Below are 25894 nucleotides of genomic sequence, written 5' to 3'. Positions count from 1 at the left end.
ATCATTGTCCATCGACCACCTTTTTAACGGTCGATACAAAAATATGGTAGATGGCCAATCCACCACCCGCAGCGCTCGCATCATTTTTGTTCGCGTTTGACGTTTACACACTACCGCCATCTGTTGGCCCGTCGGCCAAACACACTAATTTTAGCATTGGGCGTACATGTCCTCGTGACTATGATTTTGATCGAGATTTGTTCTATGTGTTACGTCTGTTTGTCTGTGGTAGAACATAACTCCAACATTAAAAGCATTTTTTCAAAGCCCAATCGCTGAGCATACAGGCTATGGTACTAGTGAAGTACACAATCAAAAATTTTATGGGGAAATGTATGTTTTGAAATGGTAAATATTCTTAACAACCCGTTGTTGGTATGGTCGAGTTGCTGAAAACATTAATTAGTGTGGTCGTAACTTGACCTGGTAATGGTTTTGTTATGGTTAGTGGAACCATTTCGAATATGGTTTTAAATGGAATATACACCATTTTCATTACTCTTCCCGTACGATTATGATCTATGCGGGAAAATGGTAACTTTGGCAAAGAAAGGTCTCAGTTAATAACTGTGGAAGTGATCATTGAAACATTGTATTGTTTTTAATTGGTTTTATACCTTACAATTTTAGTCAAATTCCTATTTTCGCGTAAAACAACTGTTGATTTTTTCTATGTAGCTGTGCTGAAAGAAATAAACAAAACAAGTTCAAAAAGCAAAAAATGTTGGGTGGAAAATATTCAAAAAGTAAAAATAAGTAGTTTTTTAGAAGTCACTTGACATTAGCTGTAACGACGAATGCAACCATGATACAGTTTGTTGAATTGTTTTTGTATAGTACAACAATACACGAATTGCTTATCAAGACAATACATGAACAATATATCGTATTGTATTTTCAAAATGTTTGTATGAGAAAATATCTATATTTGTATTGTTACGATACTTAACCACCCATACATTATATTGCAAAAATCTCATATACCATACAGTGAACTGTTCAAAACAATATATTGTACTGTAATTGTATTGTCATTTTAAAATATACTGTATTGTATTTCCAATATATTGAATGGTACTGTTTCAATACGTTATATTGTTTTTGTATTGTATTTTTTATCCGGGAGGCTCTGTCCTAATGAGGACGTAATGCCGGGATGAATCGAGAAAACTTATGCTGATCAACTGTGAACAAGAGCAAAACAGGTAATCCATTGGCCGACTGGCCACTCGTGGCGATCGCATCACTTTTGTTCGAGTTTGACGTTTGCTCACTACCACCACCTAGTTCACGGTTTTTTAGCATTGGGCGTAAATGTTCACGTGACTATGTTTTAAATTGATAATTATTCTAGCTGTTACGTCTGGTTGTCTGTGATAATAGTATCGAATCAAATATCGATATATCGCATTTGTATATTTGTACATTTCGAAGTATACTTCGTAATATCGTAACGTCACAGTCCTCTGCGTGCTGATAAAAATGAAAGAAGCGAATGAAATAGGGAGAAAAATATCTCCTAAACCCATATTCCATTTTCTCCGTGCAGGATGTGTTGTTGGCACTCTACCTGACTCGATTATGAAAACTTTGGTTTATTTACAAAGTCAAAATATCTTTCGTGAACGCGATCCGATGCACGCGCAAACACAAAACAAAAAAATCATGTGTCATCAGGTGCAGTGCATCAGTGCGTGAAGAGTGCATTCTTCAGGGTGTTTGTGTTATTTTTAATTTTCTGATGAAATTTTTACTAATCCCAAAAAGTGCTACAAATATTGAGCTTAATTCTTAACAATTTATACGTTTCTGTCCGTGGTGCGTGTGTGCCTTATGAAAAAAAGTGTCCACGGGCAAGGACTACCATCCGACGGTCAGTTTTTATTTTCTTAGTTTTGTCTCCCTGCCGGTCTGCTTCTTATCGTGTATACTTACAGTATCGGACATATAAAATGCATCAAAGCCGTTTTCCCATAATGATCAGCTTCAGATAGCTTTATATATAGCCTTTTATTTTTATTTTTATGTGACTACAAGCTGCCTAAACTTTTGATAGCTATTAAAAAAGTTATGTGAAAACTATTGGTCCAAAAGTTGTAGATAGGTTGAACTTTGACAAAACAAAATGCATCAAGACAAAAAGCAGGGTTGGTAGCGAATCACTTTTTTTTAGTGACAGTCGCTATTTTCGACCTGACCACTAAAAACTAACTATTTGCAACAAAAGTCACTTGTTTCAGTAAAAATGTCACTTTCATTGATTTAATTAATCATTTAATGATCACCAAAGTCACTATTTTTATGATGAAAAAAAGAAATGGAGTAGCTTCTAGAATTTCTGATGAATAGTATAAAACAATATTTGGAAATATAAATTCATTAGAACTTGCTCAATGTATTTCACCCAAAAAATAACTAGGAATTCAGCAATAAATTCGTTCAGCAATTTTGTTAGTAATAATTTCATCAATTTAGATAGTAAATTGACAGCAATTTTACTTAAATGTGCAATGAAGGAATTCGTTCTAGGCAAGGGCAACAAAAATGTGAAAAAATGTGCGACAATTTTTATTATTATTTTGCGGCTGGATAATGCGATGGTGAAATGATTATGGTGCGATGGTGAGCCTAGGGCTGAAAATCTCAATGATAAAGAAAGAAACATGAAACCATGGGCACTAGGTTGATGATTTCTATCACTAATTTCACTATTATTTTGCTGTCAGACCACTACCAGCCCTGAAAAAGTGTTCAACACTGAGGCTAAAAGCTTAATAATTTCTTAAGGAACAATTATGATTTGGTGCCAGAAAGATTATTGTTGAAATTTGTAAGTTTTGCTTATGATTTTGATGAAGAATTTCAAAAGTCATTAAATGAAATTTTCTAATCAACGCAAGCATTGATTATGTTTGCCTTTTACTTCAGGGGTGTACAAAAACTTTTGATAACATGTGACTAGATATCGCTTTAGGGTCGATGTACCAATAGCCGCATAGCTAAGAACAAATATTCGTATAAAATCTAAAAATAACTCTAGCGTCATTATTTTTACATCACCTGAAAGCTTTTTATCTTGGTTTTGTGGGAAAAATATGAAAACTGCAAAAACTCATATGTTTGCATTTATTATCGCTTGTGCCACTATAGGAATACATGTGCCTATAGTAGCACTATTTCCAATTTCTGTTCCTATAGTAGCAATAGCATCACGGCGTTGGCAAAATACTAATCAAAACCGTATTTTTACAAAGCTTTTATATTTTTCCTTCAAAGTGTGGATCAAAAGCTTTCGTTTGATGTAAAAAAAGTACTTAATTCATTAATTATTTCGTATAATAAAAAATAGTTTCTCTCAGTAGTGCTACTATAGGAACAATAGGTTAACTATAGGCGCAAGGGAGCTCAAACTTTAAGCAAAACTAATTATTTCGATAATTTTTTGAACAAAATCAAGCTGTGTATCAATGGTACTTAGATAAATAGCTCCCGACCTTCATGTCAAAAAATATTTTGAAAAGATTCATAGCAAAACGGCCGTAAAAAGCCACTAGTGCGACTATAGGGGACTGTCCACTAAGGGAACACTGACCCTACTTGTACCCAACTTCTAAAGTGGATCAACTCTTTTAACGATTGCAATGAAAATTATTTCAAAATATGATTCATAAGGGTTCATTCACAAATTTCATAACGCTAAAAATGACCATTTTCGACACCAACCCACCCCCTCGTAACGCTTTTTGTAATAATATTTTACTAATTTTGTATGAGCTGTAACATAATGAAGGTACCCATCCCCTTCAGCGTTATGAAATTCGTAAATAAGCCATAACCAGGCGAGTGGAAGTTTAACAACTACCACTAAACCAAAAATTATATATACTTTGCGATTGGATTAAACGGACAAATTGATGTGAAGTTTGCGAAAAAGTTACACGTCTTCTCGGTGAGAATCGAACTCACGACTCCCTATAACAGGGAGATTCGAATGGAGGGAACTATTCGATGAAGATAATATATTATGTTCTCTGTGTTTCGGTTGGGGGATAGAATACATTGAACAAATTTTCATACTAAATTTCCTGATTTTGAACGAAAAAACTACTGTTGAAATTTTTTAAATCAACCTTTTTTGACCATTTTTGTATGGGAAAACGGTTTTGGTGCATTTTATATGTCCGACACTGTATATAGAAGCGAAGACAAACAAACACCAGCACAGCCAGGAGCAAGGAAGGGAGGAGCGGTTCGAAGCGGTGATAAGGAAACGGACGAATCCGGGTGGACAAATCAGCCTGGCAGCAAGAAGGGAACCGAGTTCAGTTCGGTCAGTCAGTTTAGTTTGTTCAAGCTGTTCATCTCGTTTGGGTGTCGTCTCGGTCGAAGTGCTCTGTGTTCGGAATAATATCCGCGGAATCGAGAGTGGAAGTGCCTTATCAGTTTAATATAGCTAACAACAATCGTCGGTGTGTGCCTTCGGTTCTTTTTTTTTTCGGTCCACTGCCATCACAACCATTATTGGTCCTCGGAGAATGTAATCTAATCTTCTCGGTCTCAGGCAGGCAGGCAGAATCGTTCCGTTTGAAAGCCTGAATCTTATCGGGTGCCAACACCGACCCCTCGAGCTTCAATCTGTGTGCAGCAGAAGCAGCTGATATATTTTAGTGTCGTGTGGTGAAATTTTAAATTCTCGGCGGTAGAAGATTGAATCCCTGAAGGCTGAGCAAAGAGAAAGAAGGATATAGGATACAGCACAGAAACTGCATGCGTTCAAGTTCCCGATGTTCAAGGCAACATACTTTGGGCGGACATTCGCAGGTAAGAGGCTTATCGATGTGTGTAGTATTGTGAGTAGAGCAGTTTAGCATAAGTCTACATGAGCTGTGGGAAAAATGGTTAACGAGTAAGATTGACTATCTACCTGCACTATACAGTCAAGGACAGTGGCCTAGAATACGCTTGATGTAAACCGGTCCAAGTGCAACTTTTCCCCAGAGTGCAGCATGCTGATGCCATCAACGTATTTAGGGGTTTATACGAAGGGGCGCGCAGAGATTTGGTCACTATCTAATTAACAGTGTCTTTACGAATTTCTTCTCATATTCCTCGAGGAAAAACTTCAGGAATTCTTCTAAATACAAGGGTGTACTCTGAAAAAATATTCTGTAATACTTTTAGGGACTCATCCAGAAATCTCTTCAGAAATTCTCTTACCAATTATACTAGATGCATCAGCGATTTTTCAAAAGATTCCCAGAAAAAAATCTTCAAAACTTGCTCAAAGAAATTCTTGAGTACTCAAACGCTAATTTACACAGAGATTAATCTGAAAATTTTCTCTATAATTATCTCAGGATTTAACTGTAAACTTTAGAGAGTTTTTTCACTAATTCATCTTCCGATTTATCCAGCTGTTACTCTAGTAGATGTTCCAAAGAATGCTACATAAGCTTGTCCAAGTGAATCCACATAGATTTGTTCCAGAGTTCCTGATGATATTCGTTTAGAGGTTTCTTATCCAGGAAACCCTACAAAATTCCTCCAGGAGGTCCTACGAAAACTTTCTGATTATTCTACCAGAGATTATCGTTTGGACTTCTTAAAACATTTACCACGGTTTCTCTCAGAAATTACTACAGGAATTATTCCAAGAAATCAATCAAAAACTCTTCCATGTATTCCTCAATAATTTTGACCAGGGATTTCTCATGAGTACCTCGAGGATTTCTTCTGCAGTTCTTTCAAACATTTCTTGAGTAATTTGCCAAGTAAGATCTATATTTTCCAATCTTTTATTTATTTAGTTCTCTACTTTGAAGATATGTATATGGACAATATCGGTTTCATTCCTTGACCTTATAAGGGATCCAATTTTGACTGATAAAGGGTAGTGTAGAGTTTTGAAATTGTATATTGAAGAATTGGCATACCATCTCAAGCTACATCTGTTGATTCCCTGAGCAATTTTGATAATTCACGGAGTAGCAACTTCGAATTGTACTGTCATCAATGCGTATGCTGATGCTTAGGAATTCGATTGATTTTTTAAATAATTATATTAGCTTGAAAATCCTCCAAGGCTTCTCAAGAGTCCAAGAGTCTTTTAAGTGATCCTTGCAGGTTTTATCATGAATATCTACAGATTTTTCATCAGAGGTTGTTTGGGAAATGTTACCTAGATTTTCTAAAGCAGGGTTTCTCAACCGGTGGTCCGCGGACCCCTAGGGGGCCGTGGCGAGCTCTCAGGGGGTCCGCGAACTTATTGAGAATAAGTGTCGTTTCACTTGATTAATGAACAAATGTGAGGAATCTATTCCTAATATATTATCAACCAGTTGTAAATTTTGCGTTTTTCAAATATTTTTAAGCCGCAATCTTTTTTGATTCTTTCAACAGTCATAATACTTGGAAATTTCCTTCAATGTCATTCTATCGGTTCAAACTAGCAAGACAGAGACAATTACTTAATGCCTATCCGTTCTAATTAAATTCTATGTGATCTTGAAAAAAGTTTAATTCTTGGCAGATTTTGCCAGCTTTAAGGCAAAATCCTCCAAAAATTTCTCATAACTTTGGGTTTTCACCGCTTTTACAAAACCATTCGGGGAAGCCTTGTGAATCTACCATTAAGTTCTGAAGTAACACATTTAATCGATATTTGTCGCAGTAATCTTCGGTAGATTTCTGCAAAGACTCCTTACGGATATCTGGCAAAGCTTTCCAAGATTTCCTGACGACAGTTTTGACAATTTTTCCCCACAGCAGAGAATCGACTTCATAGAAGCCCATAAGCCGGGATTTGGAATGTTGAGGAATGTATCTTATTCTTTGTACTTTTTTTTCTCACGTCGGCAGGACATTTTGAAAACTATTGAGCTCATATTTGGGCCAAAATGCGTTGTTTTTCATATTTTTCAAAAAAAAATTAAAATAATATGTTAATCAGTCCACAGTCCGGAAAGTCTCTCTTCTGTGCCGTCGACATCCTGTATTTATAATACAGAAAAGACCTTAGAAACAAGTAAAAGGCAGCTAAATCATGGGATAGAATACAGAATACCGCTTGAGATAGGTAGATAAACGTAATAGTTTTGAAGAAACACTTTAATTGCAAAGTTTCAGTCGAGAAAAAATCACCATCTTAAAGTGAATCGTTGTTGTCTCAAGTTGTGCCTTACTCTATTCTAAAACCGGACATAACTGCGATTTACTGCAGAGTTTCAGTGAATGATGAAGGTACCTCAATGGTTTATCCTACTTGCCCTGCATTATTTTTTGTTGGATTTTGTCAACATTGTTTATGAACATTGTTTACCTGACTCAACTATTAGTGGATTCCTCCAAAGGATCATAGCAGAATTATTGCATTTGGTTGATTTCCAGAACATTCATCTTTAGGGGTCCGCGAGACGTTTTTAAAGCTTCAAAGGGGGTCGCAATACCGAAAAGGTTGAGAACCACTGTTCTAAAGTGTTACTACAAAAATTAAAAAAAAATCCTTTGATAATTCCCTGGAAACATCCCTGGAATCCCTGGAATTTAATTGAAAATTTCCTTAGAAAATTTGTCAAAGAAATTTTTGATGGTATCCTGAGAAAAAATCAGGTTGGTTGAAACCAAAAAGAAATAGTGAAGGACTCCCTGGATGCATCTCTGCAAAAAACATTATTTAAATTCTTGGACATTCTTCTTCTTCTTTCTGGCATTACGTCCCAACTGAGCCAAAGCCTGCTTCTCAGATTAATGTTCTTATGAGCACTTCCACAGTTGTTAACTGAGAGCTAACTTTGCCGATTGACCATTTTTGCATGTGTATATCGTGTGGCAGGTACGAAGATACTCTATGCCCTGGGAATCGAGAAAATTTCCTTTACGAAAAGATCCTCGACCAGTGGGATTCGAACCCACGACCCTCAGCATGGTCATGCTGAATAGCTGCGCGTTTACCGCTACGGCTATCTGGGCCCCTATAAATTCTTGGACATGTCCTAAACGAAAATCTTGTAGGAAGCCTAAAGAAGTCAGTAGAAGATTTATTGGATGAATCCCTGTAGAATATAGGACTTTCATGAGCGATTTTTGAAAGAATCTTTGTAAGAATTCCTGAGAAAATATCTGGAAAAACGTATGGAGTCATCCTAAAAAAAAACAAGTTCAATTCTTGAAGACACCTTGAACGAAATTCGTGGAAGAATTCCTCACTATACAGGGACGCTTTAACCTTCCTTGTGCATTGGGGTCATTTTTGGCCAATCGGCACTGTAAATAAGCTGTAACTTTGTAGAGAAAAGAGATATAAATCTGAAATTTTCTGACTTTTCCTAACTTTTGAAAACAAACATTTTCGTGCTAAAAGAAGCTTTCAGCGACCTCTAGGAGCGGCGCTACAAAAAAAGTGACACATTATGCATTAAGGGTCAAAAATGACCCATGGCTTTAAAACGGTCTCAAAAATCCATTTCTTAATCGATTTTCGTTCTTTTAGCTTTATAGGAAAGATATAGAACTCAAGAATGGAACCCTGGAAATTGTTTGTCAGTATGGCCATTCTGGGCACAAGGGCACAAGGGAACCTGGAACCTGTTTCAGAAGGAACTGGCGTATATCATATTCAGCAGTTCATACACATGTATATAACGGCGGTTCGAATTTCATGGTTTTTCATTCCGATTTACAAGTGCACCAAGAGGACCAACATTTAGATTTGGCCGGTATTTCGAAGTATTCCGGAACCGGTTCCGCTAGGGTGTGATGTGGACATTTTCAGACCATCATATTGTACCATCATGCGACGGCTCAAAATACATGATTTTTCATCCAGATGTAAATGGACACCATGCCATATACCTGGCGTTACGCACCAAGTGGAACAGAGCCTGCTTCTCAGCATTTATTAACGGAGAGGTTTGCCATCTTACTATTTTTGCCTATGTATATCGCTTGGCAAGCACGATGATATTGTATGCCTGGGAAGTCGGAAAGATTCTCGTCCGGTGGGATTCGAACCCATGCCCCTTAGTTTGGTCTAGCTGAGATGCTGCGTGTTTACCGCTGGGCTTCCCAAACATAAAAATATTATATTAGAATATCATTTCCGTTACGGCAAAATTAGAAAAAAAAAATGATTATACAGTCAACTCAGCATAACTGGATTTTGAACGGACCAGAGAACAAGGAAGGTATACAGTAAAAGCTAGAGTAACCTGACCAGTGAATTACAACAGAGTTGAAACAGATTTTGCTATTCCGTTATCGCGTTTTTTTTTTCTAAAAATGTATGTTATAATTTTTAATGATTAGTAGTTAAAATAATAAAAATTATAACACAATTTACTCTAAACTAAACTAAACTGAAACAAAATATGTTATAATTCAAACAAAAGTGTAACTCATTATGTTTCGAATCAAACCCAAATATAACTCATTTTGTTATTTTCCATTACTTATTTGTACAATTTGTTATAAGCAATTGCTCTCACAAATTTTATGAAAAATGTGTTATAATTATGTTCTAACTAGTAACAAATTTGAATCAGCTTTTGTTAATATGGTTTTGTTTCAATTATGTTTAAAGTTCCTCCATGAATGAAACAAAATTTGATATTTGTAATAAATCTTGATATAATCGTGCTACAATATTGTTGTAATCCACTGGTCGGTAGTAAATAAAATAACAAAAAATTCAATACATTTTCCTCTATACTAAAGAAAATAGAAACAAAATATAATATAATTTAAACAAAAATGTAACTTATTATGTTTCAAATCAAATAAAAATATAACTCAGTTTGTCATTATTCATAACTTAATTATAACAAAATTTGTTATGTTTTTAACATGAATAAAAGCGCACATGAATAAGTAACTTTTCTCCGATTTTTTATCACGATTTTTTTATAATTATGTTATAAATTCAAACAAATTTGAAACAGCCTTTGTTATTATAACTTATTTTGTTTTAATTATGTAAGGACAGTGTTACATCTCAACGTGCAGGAACAAAAATGACATAAAATTTGATATTTGTATCAAATCTTGATATAATTGTGATATAATTTTGTTGTAATCCACTGATTGCATTCTGTGCACGTGCTGCAGCCTTATGTGCAGGAGCCATAAGATCCAAGATAATCTCTACTGTAATCCTTACATCGATTTTTCCATGGGTTCCACAAGCGGTTACCCTGAGATTTCTCCAAGAAACAAATTTTGTTCGCTACCAGATCGTTTCCGATAGTACTCCAGAAATACAAGCAATTCCATCAGGAAGATTGCCAGAAGTTCCTCCAGTGATTCCTCCATAGATTCCTCCAGTAAAATTTTAACTAGAATTTCTCCAGGAATTTCTCAGGGAACTTTTTCAGATATTACTTAGACACCCGTCAAGAATCACATAACAAGATTATGACATATTGTAACAAAAGCTGTTAAATTAACAGAAGTTCATATAACTTTGTCAAAATGGCTTTGTTCTCAACTTGTCACATTTTTTGTATCAGATTAATTACATGACATTTGTTATATATCTTACATTGCATGTGTAAGTTGGTTGTAAATAACATCTAAAGTTATGAACAGTAACAAAATTTGCAATAATGGTGTTTTGTTGTGACAGGTCGGTAACACGTTTTGTAATCATATTGGTATAATTTTAATAGGATTTGTTATATTCTATATGTATTTGGCGTTAAATTTGTTGTTCCAACTACTAACAATATATGTTTTATAACAACTGGTCTTATAATAAAATCATATAAGAGCAAAACTGCTATAATCTTGTTTCTTCTATCTGATCGGGGACTCTTCTTAGCATTCCTCCAGGAATATTTCTACAAGGATTTATGCAGTGATGTCTTTAAAGCTTCCTCTTAGTTAAAACACAACGATTTCTTGAAGCATTACTTCAGATATTTCTCCATTTGTTTCTCTAGAATATTCTCGGGTAGTCTTCTCGAGATTCTTCTACGAATTATTCCTGAGACTTCCTCCGGGATTGCTCCCGAAATTCTCCTGGAGAAATTCATCTAGAGATTCTACAATAAATAACTTCTTGAATTCCTTTAGGGATTCCTCAAAAGTTTTCTTTAGGAATTCCCTCAGGCATGCATCCAGGAAATCGCTACATGAATTCTTCTATGGATTTTTTCAGGTAATCTTCCAGGAATTCCCCTTCAAATTTCTTAAGAGACTCGTTCTGGGCCTCCAAAAGCTCCTCCGGGCAATTCTTCGAGAATCCTCTATAAATTCCTACATAGATTTACCCATGAATTCCTTCAGAGATTTCATCAAAATGAATAATAATTCATCCTGAATTTCATCTGCGATTTTTTTTTTAAGATTCCTCTAGGAACTCCTTTTCTCAAGAAGATGTTTGAAAGAAAATTGATGAGGTCCTGAAAAGATTCCTAGAGCAATCCCTCGAGAAACCTTAAAAAAACACCTTCACGTAAATGCTTCCAGTGGACCTTTTGTCCTTTGAAAGAAGCACCACACCAGACCACGGACTAGCATGCAACGCCCAATTTCACAATCGAAACACGTTCCTGACGAAAAGTTTTCCTAACTGAAGCGAGAATCGAACCCACACTCCTTGGTCGATGCGGATAAATGCGTTGTAATTCTAGAAAAAAAATAGAGTGATCCCTTGAAGAATCCCCGGTTGAATTCCTGGAAAAATGTCTGCAGTAATTCTTGCAAGAGCCAATCGAGGGATTCTTAGAAAAATAGAGGAATTCATGAAAAAATCCCTGGCTCCGCTATTTATTTTTACCGGCTTTTTTGTATAATAAAGACTGCGTAGACGAAAAGCATATTCCTGATGAAAAAGCTGAAGAAATCCTGCAGGAATCGCTGTAGAGGTTTTACTAGAGAGATCCATGATTCCATGAAGAGATTTAACAAAAAAATCAATGTAAAGCATTTACTGGAGGAATATTTGTAGAGATTTTCGTAAAATAATCCCTGAAGTAGTTCTTAGCATAATGTATGACTTAATTCCTGCAGGACTTCATAGGAGAATCACTGAAGGAATTTCAAGAAGAACTCTTAGAGAAATCCCTGTTGGTGGTTCAGAACGAGTCCCAGTCAGTCTGGAGAAATTATTAAAATAACTCTGGGAGAATTCCTCCAAGAAATTCTTGAGGAATTTGTAAGTTGAGAAACACCTGTAAAAATTCCTGGTAGAATCCCTGGAGTAATTTCGGGAGGAATACAAAAAGAAATTTTCGGAATAATTCCTGGAAGCATCTTGAGAGGACTACTTGGAGATATCTTTGTATTTTTCCGTGGAGGAATCATCAGAGAAAATTTTGAAGAAATCACTAGATAAATATCTTGAGTAACCATTGAAACAAAATGTCCTAGTGTAACTCTTAGAGAAATTCCTGAGAAGATATGAACATTAACATACTCTAACAATCCCTTCATGAAAAAAAAAGTGTTGCCTTGAAGATTCTCTGCAAGAATCCTTGATTTTCTAGAGGAATCTCTAAAAGAATACCAGAAAAAATCGCTTAAAAATTATCTGGAGAAATTCCGTAGCTTTCCGGAAAGAATTCCTGGAACAGATCTTGGAGGATTTCTGGGAGAAACTTCTGGAAGAATCCCAGTAAAAAATTTACTTTAGTAATCACTAGAGACATTCTTGCAGAAACTCCTTGCAAAATCTCTAAAGGAATCCTTATAAATGTCTTGGCTGTCTTGGTAGTGTAAATCGAACAACACGCCAAGCCGTTCCCATAGGGGACGTTAGCCAAAAAGAAGGACGTTTCAAGTAATACTGTTCTATATGGTATGCCCTCTTCAACATCTAATCCAAATTCTCTCGCCGTTCCCTTACGGTACCTATCCATCTAGTATTCATTGCTTTCTTCTCCATGCTCCCTCTTACTTCAAGTAAAATAGACCGATATGCCGGTAACCATATTAAATGCTTGTAAATATTGTTTGCAGGAATCCTATGACGAATTGCTTATCGAATCCCTGGAGAAACTCCAGGAGGAATTGCTAAGATATTCAGACTATCAACAGCCCTATCAAAACTGGTCTAAAATGTATCATGGAAAACATTATTTCTTCCTGGAGCAATCTCTGTCAAAAGCCCTAGTGAAGAAATTGCTGTAAGAATTACGGTAGAGATTATTCGTGAAGGAATTTTCGAAATAATTCCTGCAGAATTCTCTGGAAGAACCTCTGGAGATATTTAGAGAGTGATTCTTGAAGGAATATCTGAAGGTTTTCCTAAAAGGATGTCTGGTGCCCGTCAAAAGTTATAATAGTTATAAGTTAGAATTATGTCGAATGATTTCAATTCCTTATATTACATTTTTTACTAATTTGGTAATAACGGAAATAAAATTCAAGTATGATAACTTTATGTTTAAGAGACCCATATAGCCTCAGCGGTAAACGCGCAGCTTTTCGGTAAGATAAAATCAATGGGCATGGGTTCGATTCCCACCGGTCGAGGATCCTTTCGGGTTGGAAATTTTTTCGACTTCCCAGGTATACAATATCAACATGCCTTGGCATATATACATAGGCAAAAATAGTCAGATGGCAAACCTCTCCGTTAATAAATGCTGAGAAGCAGGCTCTGTTCCACTAGGTGCGTAACCCCAGGTATATGGCATGGTGTTCATTTACATCTGGATGAAAAATCATGTATTTTGAGCCGTCGCATGATGGCACTATATGATGGTCTGAAAATGTCCACATCACACCCTAGCGGAACCGGTTCCGGAACACTCCGAAATACCGGCCAAATCTAAATGTTGGTCCACTTGGTGCTCTTGTAAATCGAAATGAAAAACCATGAAATTCGAACCGTCGTTATATACATGTGTATGAACTGCTGAATATGATATACGCCAGTTCCTTCTGAAACAGGTTCCAGGTTCCCTTGTGCCCTTGTGCCCAGAATGGCCATACTGACAAACCAGGGTTCCATTCTTGAGTTCCATATCTTTCATATAAAGCTAAAAGAACCAAAATCGGTTCAAAAATGGATTTTTGAGAGCGTTTTAAAGTCATGGGTCATTTTTGACCCTTAATGCATAATGTGTAACTTTTTCTTAATGCATTAGGAAGGTTAAGAAGTAATACAGAAAACTTTGGACAAACACTGAACTAGATTCCCTATGAAATTCCCGGAGGAAACTATAAATACAAACACATACAGTAATACGTTCAGTAATATTGCGAGGAATACCCCGAAACTTTTAAGCATGTGGTACACGGTATCGAATATTAACCCGTGATTTGTGATAAATTACGATGGACCAAGGGAATTAGAAATGTTGATGAAGTGTTTTTAAGCATATGATGCCTTCGTTTAGTTGTTTACAAAATTCTTAAAGCCTTGTGTGTTCACAATTTTTGACAAGAGATTGAACATTGGAAGTCATCCAAAGCGTCCAGTAATTCGAACCATAATGATCTACTAGGAACTACTGAGTCGACTATAGCTATAGCAAACATTTTCATTCATATCCATACAGTTTCATTATGGCTCGGAAAAAGTGGTGTAATTATTTCTAGGTCTTCTGAACACACTGAAGTTGTGAGCATTTTTTTTTCTATGCAGCATGGTTTATTATTCAAACACAATGTTTTTAAAGTATTCGTACTTGATTATTGGTTGTAATATGAGTTTTTCATTACTCTGATGGCTAAACATACAATATCTACTGGATCTACTGGCAGTTCACAATGGAACAGATCGTAAAATTAAGAGGAAGAATTATTTTGACTATGAAGATGATGGTTTAAAACAAATTGTCTTTGGCATTTTTTTATATATGACACTATGGACACTATTGGCACTATGTGACATAAGGGTGGTCCCACACAATATACATTCAACTTTACATAATTCGATATTGAAGGGAGCATTTTTAATACAAAAAGAAAGTTTCTAATTAGTTTTTATATTTTTCCTGCTGAGCATGGATTGAAAGCTTTTTTTATGTATTGACAGTAACCAAAGGTCTTTTGATTTATGTACAGTCATCTCTCCCTTACTCGATATCGAGTTAGAGAACCATAGTAAAAGTTGGTTTTCATGGCTACCTCAATGGTCTCTTGAATCGCATTTGCACTGGTTTTGTGTTCTCTAACTCGATACCTCCCTAACTCGATGATCCCTTCATTATCGAGTTATGGAGAGTTCACTGTATAAACAATATTTTTCCTTAGGGTGGCCAAAACTGGTTCACCTACCCTAGTAGATTTTGATCATTAAATAACAGAATTTATCGAAAAATTCATTAACAAAAGTGTTTAAGTTCAAGTTTGCATCTCAAAAACCATTTTAACTCTGCATGAATTGGTATAAAATAATATTTCTGAAAAAAATATCGGTTCGTATTCATTGAATTTAACATAAAACTAACGTTTTTGGAATATAAAATAGAATAGTTCCAACAAAACCGCATGAATTGCTTAGAGCCGATAGGGCGTTGCATTCCTCTAGGCGTTTAACATTATATGGAATCTGACTTCGATTACAATAATGACTCCATTTTTTTTAAATAATTTTCGCTAAGAGATTTGTTACCGGATTCATTCTACTGGACTGTCAGAGATAAGCGTCGAACTCTTCAAAATTTCATCAAATAGTGATCGTAGAACAGCTTGTTTGTAGAGGTTTCAAAAATGCTAAAAACTCACTTTTGATATTTGATTATAAAGCTTCAAATGTACTCGATTCCAACGAAAATAGTTTTGACATGTAATAATAACTAATACTCTTTACGTTTGCATTAGTTTTGCCTAACTGATTGATAGAAATTATTCTATTTAGTTAAATATGCTGTGAGTCTCAAACTATCAAAGTTACCCGCATTATCAAAGATACCCCATTTTACGGTACTTTACTTTGTGGACAAACTAAAATTCATAAAAATGTCCTTAAAAGAAACTCCTTATCAATTTATCGGAGGATTCTTTAATATGTTGGCCATTCTTAAAAGATTTTTCTCAAAGAAATTCTTGGATTTCTCAATTTCTTCAATTTCAATAACAAATCATAGTTTGGGTTGCTTCGCAGTGATTCACGCAGAATCAGAATTTCTTGAATTTTCAACCTTTTGAATAAAACCTTGATAAATTTCTAGAGAAACTTCAAGAGCTTTTTTGGTAGTACACCTCAAACATTTTTTGGAAGATCATTCAAAAAATCATAAGAGAATCTCTGGGCAAATTCCTTCAGATTTTTCGGCGTTATCTCTTAGAAATACTTTTTTGAGCCATTCTTAGAGCAATTTTCAGCTTATCTTTTAATCGAGAATGATTAAAATTGTTAGCTGGCCCCATTATTCAGTTGAAAATTTGGGCATGTTATATTTTCAAGAAAGAGAAGTGTGAATACTTATCAAGAGTGTGCGGAGAGTGTCAAAAGGGCAGTTGAACAATATACAAGATCTTTCTTAGAGATTTTAAAACTGATACTCTTATTTTTTTTTTCTTAAGGAAGTTAAAAAAAAACAAATGCAAATACTCTTGTAAGACTATCCCGTATTTCCCCGGATTACGGCATTGGCTAACTAATTAAGCCATACGTCAGCATCGCGAACAGATTACGACTTGCAGTGTGTGTACCCGTGATGGACACGACACGATGCAAATCCTACCGAACCTAGGTTTTTATGCATATATAAATAGATCGCAGCTTATCATCAGCTGCAAAGCCTGCTGGGATGCAACAGGTTCTGCGCGTGGTTGGTGAAAGCCTAGGCTACTGCGATTAGTATCAATTAATGCCCAGACGTTACCCATCACAAATTACATTTAAGGCGCGTACCTACGACTCGGGCGATGATAACGTGCGTCATTTTCACATGGCTTAGCAAACTCTATAAATTTTGAAGCAGAATCATAAATTGAAATGCCTGTGCGCGGTTATCAAAGCGACGACGACGACAGTAATAATGACGTAGCACTAAATATTTGCTCCCGCTTATCACGCCACTCGTGGGGAAACATCTTTCCTCCGCCGAAATACTGATAGGCCCAATATCTCATCTTGGCGTTCTGTTTTTCCACACTTCTTTCCATCTGTAATGGTCGTAGCAGGCCAATATGTACCTTGATGACCGTCGCTTTTAATTTTATCAGAGGTTCTCAATCTGTTAACGATGAAACTATCGTTCTTGATGTTGGGGCTTTAGTACAAGAACCGCTCAGATGAGACAACCCTTGAAATGATTTTCTTACGTTTTTATCATAAAAAAACAGTGCGATCTAGGTAATTTATTTTAGAAAAGGCTTGACTTTCAAATTGTAGACAAACAACACTAAAGAAACTTCAATTCAACAAGGGTGATATCACAATCTTTGACTACGCTTTCATCGTTATCAACTGCAGCAATTGAATGCGCCATGTGCAATCGTTTTTGTCTGTTTGGAGTCTGCTGTTCTCAAAATTCCGATAGACAGTTTCCCCATCACAGACATCAGTCTCAATTGTCGAAACGTGATTAGAAATGACTCACTTCAAATGAGAGTGTTCTATAAGTGCTTTTGATATTACAATCCTGTTTTGTTTATTCCCTGATTCATTGAAATAATACGTGATTAGTGAAATTGTGTGACCGTAAAATTAGTGTCACTATGGCTCAACGAATGGTTCCAGATAATGCGTCGTCAACAGCAGATGATTGGGATGCTGGTGAAGGGCCGTCAACTCTAGGTATGTAATCGACATGTTATTTTAGATTTTCCAAAAGATGGTTTGCCCTTGTCATGGTTCGTAATGTTAACTCAAATATTCTGAATAATTTGCGATCAAACAATAAGATTTCGATTCATTGTCATTGTCATTATTTACTTTTTTAGTAGTTCGGCAATCCACTATGTCGTATGATCGACTACATTTTAGCTCGATGTTTCATGCAATGAATTGACAACGAAGTCGGCTTGATAATTTTCCACGAGCTTATTTACAACAGGTGATAGACGACGGGAACCCGACTAGAGGCTTGTAACAAAAATATAATAAAATTTTATCAGAATATGATATGCATATCATATTATGATATAATTTTGTTAGGCTCCGTCATTCATAGAACATAATAAAACAGAAATATAACATAATGTGTTTCATATCCCTTTAAGATATTTTTTTGTTCATTTTTAACAACTTTATAACAACATAAATAGATAGTTATGTATTTCAATAATATACAATATTATCGTATATCGAACAGTATTATAATTTTGATACTTTGTATCAAACATTATAACTTGGTTTGAAATGTTTTTGATAGAATTAAAACACATTTTGTTATGTTTATGTTACTATTCATACACTTTTTGTTATAATTTTAGTTATTTTAACAACATCCTGCATCAAGTTTGTAACAACCTATGTTCGAAAAACACTTATAACATAATAACATATGCTGATATAATTTTATTATGTGCCCTTAGTCGGGAAACGATCTGGGATGACATTCCTAGATGGTATTTAGAATGTGAAAGGGCAGGTTGGTTTTTATCGTCCGCTGAACTAAGTAAGGGCTTGTTCACAAATTTCATAATGCTAAAGGAGGTGAGTGGGTATGCTCATAATATTACATAAAACTCATACAAAAAGCGTTATAAGGAGGTGTGTGGGTGTCCAAAATGGTCATTTTCAGCGTTATGAAATATGTGAAACAAAACCTAATACAACAACTGTATAATATTGTTGCATATACAGAAAATATGAGATTTCAATACAAATATTGTACCAACGAAAGAACCATCATTTTCTGTATATGCAACGATATAATACAGTATTTCACGATATAAGATTTTATAAGCAAAATTTCACAAGTTGGGTGTAGTGTAGCAAGCACGAAGATATTCTATGCCCTTGAAATTCAAGAGCACTTCCATCATTTCCAAAACATCCTCGACCGCACAGTGGTCCAGATTCAACAATTTAGGCAAAAATTACGCATTCTCATAAATTGGGCATATTCATCATTTTTTGATTTTCATGGAACACAATTTTTACCAAAATTGTGGTGTCCCATACATTTTGAGGTTCTCAACTTATTCACAAAACGAATGTTTATGCCAGAGCATTCTTCTCTATTTCTCGATTCCTTAGACTTAAAAAACCACTTGGGAAAGATATCTCCGTGGAAAGTAGCGGGGATCGATTTGTATGACATGAAGAAGCTGTCCTTTTATAATTTTACGTACCTACAATAATATCTGTCAATTTAATGGGGTTGACGTCAGACAAAAAAAAAATGCATTCAGGAAAGTTAAATCTAGGAAAGAGTTAAGGGCCAATTGTTCGGAAATTTCTTTTAAAATTTTTGTATGTGTTCTTAACTATTTGATATTGTGGATGTATAGTACTGGGCACAATGAAGTACGCATTGCCCGTTTAATAAAATGGTAAAGTTTGGAAGTCTGGATCACAGCTCCTAGTGGTCCGATTGACCTGACATTTTTACCGCAGCTCAGAAATAACATGAACTTAATTCAGCTTACTTACTTGATACTTGATGGGCTACAATCCGCTACGTTGAATCTACGCCGAATGGATAATTCTTCTCCACTGGGCTCGGTCCTGAGCCAATCGCTTCCAGTCGCCCTGAACGTTAAGTGCCCTTAAGTCCTCTTCAACTGCAAAAAGCCAACGTGTGCGCGGCCTACCACGAAGCCGACGGCCTCGTCCGGGTTCTCTACTGAATATTATTTTTGCTTGTCGTTCTTCCGGCATTCGTACCACGTGACCAGCCCAACGCAGCCTGCCGTGTTTCATGAGCTTGATAATATCCACTTCTTTATATACTTGGTACAGCTCATGATTCATGCGACGCCGCCAGATGCCATTTTCTTGTTTACCGCCGAGTATTGTTCGCAGCACTTTACGCTCAAAAACTCCAAACGCTTTCCGGTCGACCTCTTTTAACGTCCAGGATTCATGGCCGGAAGGATGAGAGTCTTATATAGCGCGAATTTTGTTTTCGTCTGCAGGCTACGGGACTTAAGCTGGTTACGGAGCCCATAAAAAGCCCTATTCGCAGCTGCAAGACGCCTTTTCACCTCGCTGTCTACCAGCGATCATGTACTTAGTTTTGCTGGTGTTGACGGTAAGTCCAATCCTCGCTGTCTCCCTTTGAAAAGGCACGAATGCCTCTTCTACGGCTCGACGATCAATTCCGATTATATCGATATCGTCCGCAAAACCCAGGAGCATATGCGACCGGGTGACGATGGTACCGCTTCTTTGCACGCCCGCTCTCCTTATAGCTCCTTCGAGAGCAATGTTGAACAAAAGATTCGAAAGCGCATCTCCTTGCTTCAATCCATCTAAGGTTACGAAGGAGGTTGAAGTCTCATCCGCAACCCGCACACTTGATTTCGATCCATCCAACGTTGCACGAATCAGTCTAATCAGTTTCGCCGGAAAACCGTGTTCTACCATTATCTGCCATAACTCATTTCTCTTTACTGAATCGTACGCCGCCTTGAAATCAATGAACAGATGATGTGTCTGCAAGTTGTATTCCCGGAACTTATCAAGGATTTGTCGCAAGGTAAACATTTGATCCGTCGTTGATCGGCCCTCACGAAAACCAGCTTGGTATTCGCCGACGAAGGACTCCTCCAGCGGCCTCAATCTGTTGAACAGAACACGTGACATTATTTTGTACGCCGAATTGAGGAGCGTTATTCCTCGGTAATTGGCGCACTCCAATCTGTGGCCCTTCTTATACAGAGGGCAGATGAGGCCCTCCAGCCAGCTAGCAGGCAATTCTTCTTCCTCCCATATCCTTAACAGAGTACGGTGCAGCATTTCGTACAGCTGCTCACTACCGTGCTTGAAAAGTTCGGCCGGGAGCTCGTCTTTTCCAGCAGCCTTACAGTTCTTCAACTCCTTAATCGCTCTTCTAACCTCATCTAGCGTCGGGGGCTCCACAGCTTGTCCATCGTTGCTGATGATTAATCTGTTCTCAGACGCGCTCGTGTCCTCTCCATTCAACAATTGCTCGAAGTGTTCTTTCCACCTGGCAGCCACCAAGATTTTGTCTGTCAGCAAGTTACCTTCGCGGTCATTGCACATGACGGGAGACGGCGCAGTTTTTCTCCGTACGCCATTGACAGTTTCGTAAAATCTCCGCATATCGTTTTGTTCGATGCTGTTTTGCGCCTCAGTAATGATGTCTTCTTCATACTGCCTTTTCTTTCTGCGGTGAATTCGTTTCTCGGCTGCTCTAGCTTCCTTGTACCGCTCTCTATTCTGCCGGGTACCAGACACTAACATCCGACTTCTGGCAACATTCTTCTCATCCGTCACATTCTGGCACTCCTCATCAAACCAACCGTTTCTGGGTCGTCTCTGAGCAGTACCTATCACCTCTCGCGCTGCTGTGCTCATCGCACCGTGGATAGACTCCCACAGATTGTTGAGGTTTTCGCCTACGTTGTATCCCCTTATCCGCTCATCAAGCTTCCGGCGGTACTCGTCTGCTACACCTTCTGTTGATAAGCGCTGGATATTGAAACGCAACGGTCGCTGTGTTCTTGTGTTCGCCACGGTAGACAACCGTGCACGAATTTTACTAACAACGAGATAGTGATCAGAGTCGATGTTTGGGCCTCTAAAGGTCCTCACATCGATGACATCCGAGAAATGTCGACCGTCCACCAAAACGTGGTCTATTTGGTTGCAGAGCTCGCCATTTGGGTGCATCCAGGTGTGCTTTCGGATGTCTTTGCGTGCAAAGTAGGTGCTGCTGATGGCCATCCCTCTAGCTGCAGCAAAAGTTATTAGCCTTAGGCCGTTGTCATTGGTGGCGGAGTGAAGGCTCTCCGTACCAATTATAGGGCGGAAAAAATCCTCTCTTCCGACCTGAGCGTTGGCATCCCCGATAACAACTTTTACGTCATGTTTTGGGCACTCTCCGTAGGTCTTGTCGAGACAATCATAAAACGCATCCTTCGTATCGTCGGGTTTATCGTTTGTCGGCGCATAGATGTTGATCAGACTGTAGTTGAAGAATTTGCCCCGTATCCTCAATACGCAGATTCGTTCATTAATCGGTTTCCACCGCATAACACGCTTCATCTGCTTCCCGATCACTATGAATCCGACGCCATGCTCTGCCTTATCGCTGCCACTATGGTAGATGTTGTATTTGAAAGCTGTGTTGGCGACGGGATCCACCGCCCTGAATTCACGTTCTCCAGTTCTAGGCCATCTTACTTCCTGAATAGCAGCCACGCTCACTCCAACCTTCTGCAATTCACGAGCCAGAAGGCTCACTCGTCCGGGTTCATTTAACGTCCTGACATTCCAGGTACCGAGTTTCCAATCATAGTCCTTATTTCGTTGCCAGGTCGATTGCCGAAAATATCGTTCGTTATTTCTCCTTTCTCCATTTTTCGTGGTAGGTAAGAAATTCGATATGCTACCTTACCAGGGTCGCGATACCTACATCACGATGGTGGGGCTGCCACCTTAGGTGTAGCTGACGTGATACAGCATTTCATACTCAGCCGCTGGATGCCAGAACAGACGCTGTTTGAGCCGCACCTCCTTGGTGGACAGACGCTCGAGACGCACCTCCTCACTCTAGCTGATGTCAGAAGGACAACAGTGCCCAGGCTGCACTACCAGCTAAGTACGCAACCCTTAGCTGGCGGTCTTTGTCATCATTTGACCCGAGGAAGCGTGAGGTAGGGACTTGTGAGGACCAGAGCTGTGTTGGACGCTCCTTCCTAGTTGTCGGCTCACCATTTCACAGCCCTTGGAAATCCCAATATTTGAGACACAAACTTTTGAGATAATGAAAATCTACCATTTTGCGCAAAATTACAAAAACGTGTTATGGAAATATTTTGAAAACAATAAGTTTTACTGAAAATAGTTATTAAACAAACTTAAGTGTCTTCGCAAATTTAACACATTGCTCTTATTTCTTCGGATTCAAGGGTTATTTCTAATTCAAAATTTTATCAAAATTGACAAAATTGTAGATTTGTGATTACATAAAAATTAGTTTATGAAAAGCTCTAAATTTACAGATACGCAAATATGAAATTACTTTTTAGCTGCGATTAAAAATCCAGGTCAATCGGATTACTAAAAGCCGAGATCCAAGTCTCCAAACTTAACCATTTTGTATGGAAATACAGCCAATCAGTACTTTATCCAGTACTGTATGTTTGACTTTGTTTTTCAACTAAAAACATGTTAAGAAATTGGGTTTTTGAGAGCTTTTTAGAAAACTGGACCTCTGTGCGCCGGTGGGATTTGAAACCACCTCCCTCAGTATGGTCTTGCTGAATAGATTCAGCGCTTAAGCGCTACGGCTATACCCTGAAAACATCTTCAGTAAACGTTTGTCAATTGTCCACAGGGCTAATCACAAGTGTCTTTTTGGAGAGTTTGTCATTAGTCTCTTGATAGTTCTTCTTTTTCTTTCTGATGTTACTTCTAACTGAGAGCTTTTTTGCCAGTTGCCAATTTTTGCATGTGTATATCCTAGTAAGGTACAAAGATACCTGCCCTGGAAGTAGAGTAAATTTCCTTTACGAAAAGATCCTCGACTGGTGGAATTTCAACCCACACCCTTCAACTTGGTCTTGCTGAATAGCTGCGCATTTACCGCTTCGGCTATCTGAGTCTCTTACGTATACAATTTTAATAGATTTAAATATAAATATAATCTTTAAAGTATGTTTCTAACCAACATGGAATTTAGAGTAACTTTTTCTTCAGCGTTTTTGCTCGCAGTAAATCGTGTTGCCAACTCTAGGATCTCTAGAGTAACTTTCACAAACTCTTGCGTGACTATTCCGCAGTGTCTTCCGCGATTTCTACACAGATTCCTCGACGTAAATCTTCAGGAATTATTCGATTGATTCCTCCTGAAATTTGTTCTGGAGTACTTTCAAGGACTCCAGAATATAGGGACATATGTATAATCCTTGAGCTCACGGCGCTACTACCTCCACTCCACTACATCTATGTTTAACAAATTTCACCAAATTAATTAACTCATTACGCGTGGTAAAGATGGACAAATTATGGGTGAAATTATGAAAAAAATCCACGTGGTCGGCTGGGATTTAAACCCAGGACTCTTGTATACTAGACGAGCGCTTTACCAACAAAGCTACCGAGCCACTTGGTGACCCAATAACTGAGTTGGTTACAAGTTTAGAATTCAAATCCCCATAGACCACGCGATCCCTTCCATGAGATGGATGGATATGGGTTATGAACAGTGCCAGATTTAGGCTTCGGGGCCCCGGGTCAGATCTCTTGATGGGCCCTTGCAAGGCCTTGGTACAAAATGAGCGGTAAACGCTAAGCTTAGGAAAGTTTAGTGTTATAAAAATAAATATCCGGAAAACTCCAAACAATTGTAAAATCATTCGAATTTGACTATACCAACATCACTTCGCGAATATTACGTAAAATAATTCATCCATATAAAATACTTGAAAAGTCGTGTATAATAGATGGTGAGATTGAATTTTGACTGAATCGTTTTTATTCAAGTCTAAAATTAAAAATGTTCCAGTGGAAATCGAGACTATATGATTCATTGAGACTTGGATAACAGTAGCAAAGATTGTATAAATATTTTTCCAATTTTGCCTAAGATATTTCCGATTAAGAACTTGAAGAGCAGTCGTCATTGAAGCAATAAGCGAAGTGGTTAACGTTTCTTTTATTGTGTAGATATTTTTAGATTTCATTTTTGTCAGAAACAAATTAATTAAACAATATATATTTTTAATACTCAATTTGATTATCTTAACGGGGAAGGAACAAACGATTGTCTAGAGTTGCTGTGATCACATATTCAGCTATGTTTGCCAGGAGCAATTGCTTTCAGAAAAGCATGAGTTTCACTCTCGATCAACCAACAACTTACAGAATAAGCTATATGAGTCTTCCCCAAGGCTCATGTCTTATTTGAACAAATTGGAAGAACTATGCACGCTTAGACAACTAACATGCTATAGTGCTATACTAAAATTACCTTGATAATCTATTCATTTCACTAATATTTTAAGGATCGTAAATATAATTGTATTTAAATTCTGAAAATTCAGTCAAAATTATGGTAAATTCTAAGCTCTTAGTAAAAATACAGTATTTAAACAAATTTGGGTTAACTTATCTTAAACAAAACCATGAAAGTATTAATACAAAACTATAAAAATCTTATATCAATGGAAAAGAGTACAGTAGAATATAGAAATATCTAATTTCAGATGTTTCTGATGGAATACAAATATCAGTGCCCTGATAGTAAACTCAAGAAAATGTATAATCCTATCTTCGTATTCTGAAAATCATTCCAGGACATAGAACACAGATTTTGATGGTATACTTCTAGAAAGCTATGTCAGTCTGCTGTGTAGTAACCCGAGAATAGTTTTAAAATTGTTGATATTACCTTGACGGTTTTCGATAGTAAAAAGAAGGAATTTCATTGAAACTGAAAAATTCGAATAAAAATAGTATGGAATGTACTACTCACTATAAAGTAACAAAATCTCATATCATAATATCTCTGTTAGAAATCGTAACGTATCGTATCTTAAAATTGAAATCATTATTATAAATAACAATATAAATTGTTTTTTACTTCTCGGGGGCCCCCCTTGATCGGGGGGCCCGGGGCAATTGTCCCTCGGGCCTGGTTATGAAAGGGGTCTGCGTGGTCATTATCTCTCACAAGATAAACAGTTTTCATAATTAGTCATAATTAGCATTATTAATACGATATTCATTGGCCCTTTTTCTTGAATTGTAAAAAAATAATTCTCCAAATAACGAAGAGGTTCGACAGTAATGTAAATTATTCCAAATAAATTATGCATCAAGCAATTACGACTTATAACCATTCCCTAATTTTTAAACTAT

At 37.0% G+C, this 25894-nt stretch overlaps 1 protein-coding gene across 5 annotated transcripts in view; it reads left to right on the top strand.

Moving 5' to 3' along the window:
* Nucleotides 1–1668: 1668 nt before the first annotated feature.
* Nucleotides 1669–25894, top strand: part of LOC5575243 (NAD kinase 2, mitochondrial) — a 58201-nt gene continuing 33975 nt past the window's right edge. The window contains exons 1-2 of one of the 5 annotated variants that reach the window (XM_021841857.1): nucleotides 1669–1873; nucleotides 4562–4821. In XM_021841857.1, the coding sequence (XP_021697549.1) occupies nucleotides 4785–4821 (37 nt within the window). In that variant the 5' untranslated portion in view covers nucleotides 1669–1873; nucleotides 4562–4784. Of the gene's footprint in view, nucleotides 1874–4197; nucleotides 4822–25894 lie in introns of all 5 variants that reach the window. The other 4 variants (XM_021841855.1, XM_021841854.1, XM_021841853.1 and 1 more) reach the window with 4 other exon arrangements.

This window comes from Aedes aegypti, chromosome 2 (genome assembly GCF_002204515.2).
Source record: "Aedes aegypti strain LVP_AGWG chromosome 2, AaegL5.0 Primary Assembly, whole genome shotgun sequence".
Classification (NCBI taxonomy): domain Eukaryota; kingdom Metazoa; phylum Arthropoda; class Insecta; order Diptera; family Culicidae; genus Aedes; species Aedes aegypti.
This window is presented reverse-complemented; position numbering and strand designations above follow the sequence as displayed.